This window comes from Poromitra crassiceps (assembly GCF_964638095.1).
Source record: "Poromitra crassiceps genome assembly, contig: HAP1_SCAFFOLD_935, whole genome shotgun sequence".
NCBI classification, from domain to species: domain Eukaryota; kingdom Metazoa; phylum Chordata; class Actinopteri; order Beryciformes; family Melamphaidae; genus Poromitra; species Poromitra crassiceps.
Genome location: NW_028151475.1, coordinates 40,362 through 53,106, shown reverse-complemented (window position 1 = coordinate 53,106; position 12,745 = coordinate 40,362). Strand labels below are relative to the sequence as shown.

At 45.0% G+C, this 12,745-nt stretch overlaps 1 protein-coding gene across 1 annotated transcript in view; it reads right to left on the bottom strand.

Annotated features, from left to right (window-relative positions):
• Positions 1-203: 203 nt before the first annotated feature.
• LOC310771645 (uncharacterized protein) overlaps positions 204-12,745 on the bottom strand; it is a 37,121-nt gene continuing 24,579 nt past the window's right edge. The window contains exons 6-23 of the mRNA XM_083664208.1: positions 8,594-8,796; positions 8,341-8,394; positions 8,070-8,123; positions 7,841-7,894; positions 7,645-7,698; positions 7,465-7,518; positions 7,242-7,286; positions 6,994-7,047; positions 6,862-6,906; positions 4,670-4,723; positions 4,112-4,210; positions 3,720-3,764; positions 3,478-3,576; positions 1,200-1,253; positions 952-1,059; positions 683-736; positions 363-461; positions 204-258 (exon numbers count right to left, since the gene is read on the bottom strand). Of these exons, the coding sequence (XP_083520334.1) occupies positions 252-258; positions 363-461; positions 683-736; positions 952-1,059; positions 1,200-1,253; positions 3,478-3,576; positions 3,720-3,764; positions 4,112-4,210; positions 4,670-4,723; positions 6,862-6,906; positions 6,994-7,047; positions 7,242-7,286; positions 7,465-7,518; positions 7,645-7,698; positions 7,841-7,894; positions 8,070-8,123; positions 8,341-8,394; positions 8,594-8,796 (1,236 nt within the window). The 3' untranslated portion in view covers positions 204-251. The remainder of the gene's footprint in view (positions 259-362; positions 462-682; positions 737-951; positions 1,060-1,199; positions 1,254-3,477; positions 3,577-3,719; positions 3,765-4,111; positions 4,211-4,669; positions 4,724-6,861; positions 6,907-6,993; positions 7,048-7,241; positions 7,287-7,464; positions 7,519-7,644; positions 7,699-7,840; positions 7,895-8,069; positions 8,124-8,340; positions 8,395-8,593; positions 8,797-12,745) is intronic.

Here is a 12,745-nt window from a genome sequence, read left to right as displayed (position 1 = left end):
TATTTGGATCATCTTTCACTGTTATCTCGCTGCCTATCATACAGACAGTCATGGAATTCTGGACAAAGTCATGGAGGGGGCGTGGCCCTAATGTGGACTAAATGAGGGGTTGTTGATATGGGGCATGTGGAGAGTGACTGCATTAAGACGTCACATGGCATCACATGGTGTGTGTCTGAGAGCAGTGAGGAGAGCTGCACTTACAGAGGGTCCCATCTTGCCATCGGGGCCGGGGCTGCCAGGGCTACCAGTCATACCCTGCAGGGCACAGAGGGCAGAGGTCAGAGAGAGGTCAGGAAGTGGCTTACTGAACAGATAGAGAGAGGCAGAGAGAGAGAGAGAGAGAGAGAGCTGAGTCTCACCTTGGAGCCGGGCATACCAGGCTCACCGTTGCGGCCGGGCTCACCAGTTGAACCCTTGGCTCCCACAACTCCGGCGCCACCACGCTCACCAGGGGCACCCTGTGATGGAGGGAGAGAGAGACAGACAGAGAGAGAGAGAGATTGATTATTTGGATGATGATTGATGATGCCTGGAGGTGAAGTGGATGACTGTGTGTGTGTGTGTGTGTGTGTGTGTGTGTGTGTGTGTGTGTGTGTGTGTGTGTGTGTGTGTGTATGTGTGTATGTGTTTGTGTGTGTGTGTGCGCGTGAGCGTTTGTGCATGCGTGTGTGTGGCTCACCTTAGGTCCAGCAGCACCGTCAGCACCAGGGAAACCACGACCACCAGGAGCACCCTGCAGAACGAATCAAACACACCCTGCTCAGCACACTGTGTCCTACCGCTGCCATGACAACCAGCCAAACAAACTCACCCTACTCATCATTACATGAGTGTCCTCCAGAGGCACAACTTGTATTTCTATACTAATTTAATTTGCAGCTGTGTATCAATTAACCATATTTAACCATATAATACGCACAATGTGTGCAGTAGTGTGTATGTATGTACCCGTTCACCGGAAGCTCCACGGGCTCCTCCAGCACCAGGCTCTCCTCTGGCTCCTCGCTTGCCTTCCTCACCAGCAGATCCTGGAGGTCCCTGAACTCCTGGGGCACCCTGAGGAGACACACATACTCATTTAATATATATTTATTTGATATATATTTATATAGAGAGAGCTAAAAACCAGACACGACTGTGTGAGTTTAGTCTGCTGTTTAAATTGCTTGGTTTAAATTAAATCAATCTCAACTTACAGCCTCGCCCTTAGCACCAGACTCTCCCTTGGCTCCTGTGGCTCCAACCTCACCCTGAGGGAAACAAACAACAACAAATAAACAAACAAAACAGTCATCAACCACAAATAGGCTAGAATGATAAACAAACAAACAAAACAGTCAGTCCTGGCAGTAGAGTCCACAAGTAACACGTTACATTTAGTCCTTACTGGAATACATTTTGTGTATTTGTCTTTTTACTTTCCATAATTTAACTTTTACTTTTGTTTTGACTGAAATATTTGACTTAGCTATGTTCATTACTGAGAACCTGTTAGCATGTTCAGCTAACTGACTGACATTAAACAGTCTAACCTGTTAGCCTGGTGAGCTAACTGACTGACATTAAACAGTCTAACCTGTTAGCCTGGTGAGCTAACTGACTGACATTAAACAGTCTAACCTGTTAGCCTGGTGAGCTAACTGACTGACATTAAACAGTCTAACCTGTTAGCCTGGTGAGCTAACTGACTGACATTAAACAGTCTAACCTGTTAGCCTGGTGAGCTAACTGACTGACATTAAACAGTCTAACCTGTTAGCCTGGTGAGCTAACTGACTGACATTAAACAGTCTAACCTGTTAGCCTGGTGAGCTAACTGACTGACATTAAACAGTCTAACCTGTTAGCCTGGTGAGCTAACTGACTGACATTAAACAGTCTAACCTGTTAGCCTGGTGAGCTAACTGACTGACTAGGACAGTGGTCCTCCACCTGGGGGTCGGGTCACTCTCCCATACCAATGAATGCATTATAATGCTATATCCATCGGTGGTGGATGAGTTGAGTTCCCTCCCCCTCCCTCCCCTGATATGTGAAGCGCTTTGAGTGTCTAGAAAGGCGCTGTATAAATCCAATCAATTATTATTATTCTTATTATATAAACTATTAACTATATTTAAACTGTATAAAAAAAGTGTTGGTGAGTCAGTGAAATCAGTCTGTAAATGTGTGTGCACTGCCGTTGGGTTGGACAATGGCGGGAAGGGGGGTCAAGAACCCCAGGCTAAAGTTTTTTGGGGGTCGCAGCTCAAAAAGGATGAGAACCACTGGACTAGGACAAGCACCACATACCATAACCCCCCCGCATTTGGTATAACTCTGTGCAGTTTTTGTCAAAATCCATAGAAATGCATGGAAGCGCATGGGTGTGGACTGTCATGGGTGTGGACTGTCATGGGTGTTGGCTGTCATGGGTGTGGACTGTCATGGGTGTGGACTGTCATGGGTGTGGACTGTCGAGCTACTTTTCTCATCATTTCTCCCTGAAAACACATTGGAGATTTTTTTTTGTATAATTGATTTGAACTTGAGCCTATCTGGCCCATAAGTAAAACATCTTTTTTGAACATGTGACCAACCATGCAGTGTTTATAGTTTTGTGAAAAATTATAAAATGAGTAACCCCTTTGTGACTAATGTCAGAAATATACCACAGTACTAAGAAAAACCTGGGCTGTAGCCTCATACTTGACTGATTTGAAACATCAGCTAAGTGCTGTAAAGGAACTGTGGACATCAACAGGCTTGCCAGAAGCTTGTCCAGCTAACTGCATGGGAACATCAGCCTGCATGTCATCTCTTCAGTGCAGTGAGGCAACACATTTTAAATCAGATAAGTTAATGTTACTTTTTGATTTTCCTCAAGTAAATTGACTTCCAGTGAGTTTCTACTGGAGCTGGAAGCAGAGTAGATGGAACGATCTGATGGTTTCCTACAGATCACTCTGTAACCTTTGATTATTATACGATCATAACCTCCGTTACCTCTTGGCTATGCACGTGTTTTTAACTGATCATGTATGACTGATTTATTTAACAGGAACAGACAGTGCATATATTAACATGTGAACTTTTCAAACCAAATGTAAAAATGACAGATTTAGCCAACTGTCACTGTCCTAGGCCAGGTTGATGTGACAGTATAACCTACTAAAAGATAAGATATAGATAGAGATAGAGATATCCATGAAAACTCTACACAGACAGACAGACAGAGACAGACAGACAGACAGACAGACAGACAGACAGAGACAGACAGACAGACAGAGACAGACAGACAGACAGACAGACAGAGACAGACAGACAGACAGACAGACAGACAGACAGACAGAGACAGACAGACAGACAGACAGACAGACAGAGACAGACAGACAGAGACAGACAGACAGACAGACAGACAGAGACAGACAGACAGACAGACAGACAGACAGACAGACAGACAGACAGACAGACAGACAGACAGATATCACTCACAGTGTTTCCCTTGGGACCGGGGGCTCCACCAGCACCCTGACCTCCAGGGGGTCCACGGGGTCCAGGGAAGCCGGGAGCTCCAGCGATACCAGCGGCTCCCTGCAGGGGGAAGCAGACACCACAACACCACCATCACACTCTGTAACTCTGACATACAGGCTGTCACTGCTGCCAGCCAGGCAAGAGGCTAGACAGCACACAACCCCAAAGTACAATCAGTGTGAGTGATGGTAGTCACTCACAGGGGCTCCCTTAGCTCCGGTGTTGCCATCAGCTCCGTTGTTACCCTAAAATTGGAGGAGAGGAGAGAGGAGAGATCAGTTCAAGTTTTAATGAACAAATCAGAAGTCTTCAAGTCAGTTCTGAACTTTTGTCTTTCTTGAACGTCCCTCTTGTACAACTTGTTCTCTGTCACTATTTGAGCAGTTTATCTTAAAAAGATAATCAAATATTTCCATTTTGGGAAAACAAAACTAAAATGAAAAGTATTCAAACTAAATGATCTGAAGTTCATGGTTTAGTATTTATACAGAGTGTCTGTTGAGTGTGTCAAACTCTTCAGACGGTTGCTTTATCTGGAAAACACAGAGCAAAGCGACGACAAAGATCAGAGGATTTGCCCCTCAATACTTACAGAAGGTCCGGCGGCGCCAGCAGGTCCGGGGTTACCGGCCTCACCACGGGCTCCAGCGGGGCCCTCACCACCACGAGCACCCTGGGGTCCGCCGTCACCCTGCGGGAGAGGAGGCAGACATGGGTCAGTGATGGGTGAAGGTTGTGGAAGAAGATGATGAGTAAAAGCATCAAAGTGTTTTGTCAGGAGAATGAGTAGAAAACGGAAAGCTCTATTTCTGACACTTGAACAGGCAGAAATCTTTCACCCGCGTGAGATCCTACATCTGAAAATTTGATAATTATCCCAAGTAGACTGGCAGAAAAAAGTAACATAAGATCAACGCTGTTAGCATCATCGCTAATCTGCCCAACACCCCAAAAAACTTTTACTGCTGTACTTCTGCCCCCTGGTGGAGGAAGACAAGAGAAGAGGGAGAAGAAGAGAGGGGATGGAAAGAAAACAAAAGATAAAATGAAAAAAGAAGAGACGCAGAATGTGAAGAAGGTGAGAAAAGAATACAAGAAGAGGGTGTTGATGCTTTAGCGTTAGATCTGATGTTGGTGTGGTCGGTCGTACCTTGGCTCCGGGGCCACCAGGGAATCCAGGAGGTCCAGCGGGGCCGGTGGGTCCCTGAGGAGAAACACCAACAAAGAAGTCAGAGGAGGCGATATAGCATCTTTACATAGCTAACACACTTTCTATCCAGCTGCATGTAATAAGCCAACAATGACTACTCTTTTAAGTCTGATCAAAGATACTATACACAAGAGAGATGCTCTACTCCTAGTTTAGGTCTGATCAAAGATATTGTACACAAAATAGATGCTCTACTACTCTTTTAGGTTTGATCAAAGATAGAAAATGGAGATGCTCTTTTAGCTCTGATCGAAGATATTATACACCTCGGAGATGCTCTACTACTCTTTTAGCTCCGATCAAAGATAATATACACATCGGAGATGTTCTACTACTCATAGCGCCAATCAAAGAGGGATGCTCTACTACACTTTTAGGACTGATCAAAGATATTATGCACATCAGAGACACTCTACTACTCTTTTAATTCTGATAAAAGATATTATAAACAATGGAGCTGCTCTACTATTTTAGCTCAGATCAAAGATATTACACATTACAACTGCAGCCACACTACTCTCTAAAACCCAGCGGAGTCAGTCAGCACCTAAATCAGTGCTCTTGAAGAACCGCTGCTTGCACCCAAAAGAACGCTTCATCTAGACAGGGTTCCTACACATTTTCAGTTAAAAAATTTGAAACCTTTTCCAGACCTTGATTTTTTTTAAGATTTTGTCTGCGTTTAATCTGATTTACCTAGATAGCCACCTTGCCCCTGATATAGGTCATATCACTGTATAGATGAAGATTGTTCTTCACAGCCAGGAATATCAGAAAATGTGAGATGATTGGCAGGGTTCTTACACATTTTCCATTTTAAAACTCCATATTTTGCACTGCAGACCCTATATTGTTGACTGGATGTGATTTTGGTGCAGAGCCTATATTGTTGACTGGATGTGATTTTGGTGCAGAGCCTATGTTCTTGACTAGATGTGATTTTGGTGAAGACCCTATGTTCTTCACTGAATGTGATTTTGGTGCATCATCCGCTGTGCTGAGAAGGTAATTGGATGCAACCTGCCCTCCCTCCAGGACCTGCATGCAGCCAGGACACTGAAGCGGTCTCACAAGATCATGGCTGACCCCTCTCACACCCTGGTCACAAACTCTTCAAAACACTCCCCCTCGGCAAGAGACTGAGGTCTGCCAAGACCAGAACCACTCGCCACAAGAACAGCTTCTTCCCAACCGCCATCAGCCTCACCAACAAGGCCCGAAAACCCATTCCACCAAGGACCTCACCAACATCTCCCACAAACCCCACTACCTCCTCCTGAACTCAGCTGACCCCCCCCCACTGACTCATATCTAATTTAATGCCTGTTTAGTTGGACTGTAAATTCATGTAAATTCACCGCTTATTTAACGCCTATTTAACTCAGACTGTAAATTTCATGTAAATTCAATGTAAACTCATATTTAACTCGGACTGTAAATTAATGTAAATTCGCTGCCTATTTAATGCCTATTTAACTCAGACTGTAAATGTCATGTAAATTCAAGGCAAATTCATATTTACTATCCACAGAACACTCATGTTCATATTGTATATATATATTTGATTTGATTGCACTTGCAACATTGTGATTGTCTTTTAATTATCTTTCCTACTTCTTTATCTCTGTATATTGATGTGACCGCTATGCTGCATACAGACACTAAGACAAATTCCTCCTATGTAACTTGCATACTGTGGCAATAAAAGTGATTCTGGATGTGATTTTGGTGCAGGGTTTTTGATACAATGCATGCATGACAGCAGCTGGGTCATAAGAACATTCCTCCATCTGAACATTATTCTGACCATCAACACAAACTGTGGCTGAGTATCTGAGCTGAACCACAACATTTTACATACTTTTCTATTGGAATTTTTTCAAGTTCCCAAAATATTCCAGACCTGGAATGATCACATTCATTTTTAATACTTTCTCCAGACTTTCCACACCCACAGCCCCTGTCTAGAACCTACAGTACCCAACCCCCTCCCCCCTCACAGATCCACAGGAGCATCCCTTAAAGAATCCCCACAGACCAGATGTTCTAAGAATCAGAGGTCCGCTTAGGGTTCAAACAGATCCAGTGAGCGCCTTTTACAGTGTAGAAGAAGAAGATGGAAGTGAACTTACAGGAGGTCCGGCAGCACCAGCAGCACCATCATTTCCACGAGCACCCTACAGGGAGAAAGGCGATCAGTCGATTGATCGATTGATAGGTTAATTGATTAATTGAATAGTTTGTGTATGTGTGTGTGGACTCACAGCAGCTCCAGGAGGTCCGGAACGGCCTCTCTCACCGGGCAGACCACGAGGTCCCTGAGAGAGAGAGAGAGAGAGAGAGAGAGAGAGAGAGAGAGAGAGAGAGAGAGAGAGAGAGAGAGAGAGAGAGAGAGAGAGAGAGTTAGACAGTAAACTAGACAGCTACTGTTTCCATTGAAAATCCAAGATGGCGCCTGTGTGAGAATGCATGGTGTGCATTCAGACTGAGAAGATTTTATACATTTACTCACCATAGCACCAGGGGTTCCGTTTTCACCTGCAGCTCCGGTCTCTCCCTAACACACACGAACACACACACACACACACACACACACACACACACACACACACACACACACACACACACACACACACACACACACACACACACACATTTAGTAGCTGAACTGGCTTCCGATCAATATCACAGAGAGAGAGAGAAAGCGAGAGAGAGAGAGAGAGAGAGAGAGTTACCTTAGGTCCAGAAGGGCCGCCGTCTCCCTTAGCTCCATCCAGACCACTGAATCCCTACAGAGAGAGAGAGAGAGAGAGAGAGAGAGAGACATCCATGAAGTCGTGGTCTGATTGAAGAGAAGTTTAGTTAGTCGATGAAGTTGGTTGAAGAAGGGCGACGCCACGTTGCCTCCAACTCACTCTGTGTCCCTTGATGCCGGGAAGACCAGGGGTTCCTGGGAAACCACGAGCTCCCTGAGAGAGAGAGAGTGAGAGAGAGAGAGAGAGAGAGAGAGAGATGATTAACACAGCTGTTTCTCTCTCTGATGATATTCCGATGATCCGTGTTTTAAGCATGTTGCTGGTGTGTCACAACCATGTTTCCATGGCAACTCACCTGTGGGCCAGCAGGTCCGCGCTCACCACCACGACCGGGCTTGCCAGACTCACCCTGAGAGAGAGAGAGAGAGAGAGAGAGAGAGAAATTTAAATGCTTGAGCAACATATATGCAATGCTAATTGAATTGAATTGAGAGAGAGAGAGAGAGAGAGAGAGAGAGAGAGAGAGAGAGACAGAGAGAGATGTGGTGAATGATGGTGAATGGGAGCGGCTCAAGTTGACTTACATCCTCTCCGTTCTTCCCAGAGGGGCCGGCGGGTCCACGGGGACCCATGGGACCCTGCGCACAAACAAACACACACACACACACACACACACACACACACACACACACACACACACACACACACACAGGGTGAGACGGGTGACAGAGTGCGGGGTGTAAGGTGTGTGTGTGTTGGTGACCCAGGTACAGTTTGCCATGCGATTGAAGAAATCATGCAAAATGTATGCGTGTGTGTGTGTGTGTGTGTGTGTGTGTGTGTTGTAAGACTCACAGAAGCTCCAGCCTCTCCAGGCTCACCAGGGGGTCCAGTGAATCCCTGAGGTCCCTGTAGGGGGCGACACACACAAACACAGTTTACATCCATATGATACGATACAATACCATACTTTATTGTCAGATCGTCTGAACTGTTTCTTGCTTCACAGCAGCTCCATTCATGACATCACAAAACACATGAACATTAAAGAGACATACATTCAACATGACATTCCAATCACAAAGGACAATATTCAAAGTCCATTAACATGCATTTGATATGGGAGGAAGCTCCATATTTAACAACGGCGCGCGGAGCCAGTTTCATGTCGGCATCCTTGTTAACAGGGGAGCACACCAGCCGCAGCATGTTGCCACGCCACGCTGACGCCACGCTGGCGTCTGGTCTATTTTTCACACGAGCTGCGAGCAGAACGCAAGCAGCCAGGCACGAGGTCAATGCAAGTTGTAACTGGCGCAGTGCAAAACAGAGCGAGGCGTGGAGCAAAACAGAATGCTTCTGGTGTGACTGGTGACTATCGTGGCACTCCAGCTGACAAGACGCATCCGTGTTGCTTCAGGTGTAAACCAAGCCAGGGTATAAGCCCCACAGTGAAGTATGTGGTGATGTGGGCACTTGCGTGTGCCATGCACAATACTCTAAAATCATTTTAAATTATTGCCATAATATTACATCATGCAAGTTTGAAATAGAGGCCACTGCTGTATAGTGGGCCTATAGGCCAGCCTTGTCACACACTGCTCTCACACACACTGTGTCGGTCTGAAGATGAATACTAAAGATCAGCGTTGGGCAAGTTACTCAGGAAGTGTAATTAGTTACTTATTACTGATTACTCCTGTAGAAAGTAATACAATTTATTTACTTATTACTTGGTATCAAAAGTAATTAGTTAAATTACTCATTACTTTACTATATTACTTTCGCTACCCCCCTTTCCGTAAAGTGATGTACAACCTGTTTAGTCAGCCCCTTTTAGAACAGAATCCACTTTATTGGAACAATAATTAACCTTATGAGGAGTCAACAAACAGCCAAACTGCAAACTTTTAATTTATTTGTCTACCTAGGACAAAAAACTAACTGTGAGTCTGGCAATGCAGTAGTGTCACATAGCTAGACCTATCTCTACACCAGCACTGGAGAAAGTAATGCAGTAGTCTCACATAGACAGACCTATCTCCACACCAGCACTGGAGAAAGTAATGCAGTAGTCTCATATAGACAGACCTATCTCCACACCAGCACTGGAGAAAGTAATGCAGTAGTCTCACATAGACAGACCTATCTTCACACCAGCACTGGAGAAAGTAATGCAGTAGTCTCATATAGACAGACCTATCTCCACACCAGCACTGGAGAAAGTAATGCAGTAGTCTCATATAGACAGACCTATCTCCACACCAGCACTGGAGAAAGTAATGCAGTAGTCTCACATAGACAGACCTATCTCCACACCAGCACTGGAGAAAGTAATGCAGTAGTCTCATATAGACAGACCTATCTCCACACCAGCACTGGAGAAAGTAATGCAGTAGTCTCACATAGCTAGACCTATCTCCACACCAGCACTGGAGAAAGTAATGCAGTAGTCTCATATAGACAGACCTATCTCCACACCAGCACTGGAGAAAGTAATGCAGTAGTCTCACATAGACAGACCTATCTCCACACCAGCGCTGGAGAAAGTAATGCAGTAGTCTCATATAGACAGACCTATCTTCACACCAGCACTGGAGAAAGTAATGCAGTAGTCAGTCTCATATAGACAGACCTATCTCCACACCAGCACTGGAGAAAGTAATGCAGTAGTCTCACATAGACAGACCTATCTCCACACCAGCACTGGAGAAAGTAATGCAGTAGTCTCACATAGACAGACCTATCTTCACACCAGCACTGGAGAAAGTAATGCAGTAGTCTCATATAGACAGACCTATCTCCACACCAGCACTGGAGAAAGTAATGCAGTAGTCTCACATAGACAGACCTATCTCTACACCAGCACTGGAGAAAGTAATGCAGTAGTCTCACATAGACAGACCTATCTTCACACCAGCACTGGAGAAAGTAATGCAGTAGTCTCACATAGACAGACCTATCTCCACACCAGCACTAGAGAAAGTAATGCAGTAGTCTCACATAGACAGACCTATCTTCACACCAGCGCTGGAGAAAGTAATGCAGTAGTCTCACATAGACAGACCTATCTCCACACCAGCGCTGGAGAAAGTAATGCAGTAGTCTCATATAGACAGACCTATCTCCACACCAGCGCTGGAGAAAGTAATGCAGTAGTCTCACATAGACAGACCTATCTCCACACCAGCGCTGGAGAAAGTAATGCAGTAGTCTCATATAGACAGACCTATCTTCACACCAGCACTGGAGAAAGTAATGCAGTAGTCTCACATAGACAGACCTATCTCCACACCAGCACTGGAGAAAGTAATGCAGTAGTCTCATATAGACAGACCTATCTCTACACCAGCACTGGAGAAAGTAATGCAGTAGTCTCATATAGACAGACCTATCTCCACACCAGCGCTGGAGAAAGTAATGCAGTAGTCTCACATAGCTAGACCTATCTCCACACTAGTGCTGGAGAAGGTAATGCAGTAGTCTCATATAGACAGACCTATCTCCACACCAGTGCTGGAGAAAGTAATGCAGTAGTCTCATATAGACAGACCTATCTCCACACCAGTGCTGGAGAAAGTAATGCAGTAGTCTCATATAGACAGACCTATCTCTACACCAGCGCTGGAGAAAGTAATGCAGTAGTCTCATATAGACAGACCTATCTCCACACCAGCACTGGAGAAAGTAATGCAGTAGTCTCACATAGACAGACCTATCTCCACACCAGCACTGGAGAAAGTAATGCAGTAGTCTCACATAGACAGACCTATCTCCACACCAGTGCTGGAGAAAGTAATGCAGTAGTCTCACATAGACAGACCTATCTCCACACCAGCGCTGGAGAAAGTAATGCAGTAGTCTCACATAGACAGACCTATCTCCACACCAGCACTGGAGAAAGTAATGCAGTAGTCTCACATAGACAGACCTATCTTCACACCAGCGCTGGAGAAAGTAATGCAGTAGTCTCACATAGACAGACCTATCTCCACACCAGTGCTGGAGAAAGTAATGCAGTAGTCTCATATAGACAGACCTATCTCCACACCAGTGCTGGAGAAAGTAATGCAGTAGTCTCACATAGACAGACCTATCTTCACACCAGCGCTGGAGAAAGTAATGCAGTAGTCTCATATAGACAGACCTATCTTCACACCAGCGCTGGAGAAAGTAATGCAGTAGTCTCATATAGACAGACCTATCTCTACACCAGTGCTGGAGAAAGTAATGCAGTAGTCTCATATAGACAGACCTATCTCTACACCAGCACTGGAGAAAGTAATGCAGTAGTCTCATATAGACAGACCTATATCTACACCAGCACTGGAGAAAGTAATGCAGTAGTCTCATATAGACAGACCTATCTTCACACCAGCACTGGAGAAAGTAATGCAGTAGTCTCATATAGACAGACCTATCTCTACACCAGCACTGGAGAAAGTAATGCAGTAGTCTCATATAGACAGACCTATCTCTACACCAGCACTGGAGAAAGTAATGCAGTAGTCTCATATAGACAGACCTATCTCTACACCAGCACTGGAGAAAGTAATGCAGTAGTCTCATATAGACAGACCTATCTTCACACCAGCACTGGAGAAAGTAATGCAGTAGTCTCACATAGACAGACCTATCTTCACACCAGCGCTGGAGAAAGTAATGCAGTAGTCTCACATAGACAGACCTATCTTCACACCAGCGCTGGAGAAAGTAATGCAGTAGTCTCATATAGACAGACCTATCTCCACACCAGTGCTGGAGAAAGTAATGCAGTAGTCTCATATAGACAGACCTATCTCCACACCAGTGCTGGAGAAAGTAATGCAGTAGTCTCACATAGACAGACCTATCTTCACACCAGCGCTGGAGAAAGTAATGCAGTAGTCTCACATAGACAGACCTATCTTCACACCAGCGCTGGAGAAAGTAATGCAGTAGTCTCATATAGACAGACCTATCTTCACACCAGCGCTGGAGAAAGTAATGCAGTAGTCTCATATAGACAGACCTATCTCTACACCAGTGCTGGAGAAAGTAATGCAGTAGTCTCATATAGACAGACCTATCTCTACACCAGTGCTGGAGAAAGTAATGCAGTAGTCTCACATAGACAGACCTATCACATAGACAGACCTATCTCCACACCAGCGCTGGATAAAGTAATGCAGTAGTCTCATATAGACAGACCTATCTCTACACCAGTGCTGGAGAAAGTAATGCAGTAGTCTCATATAGACAGACCTATCTTCACACCAGC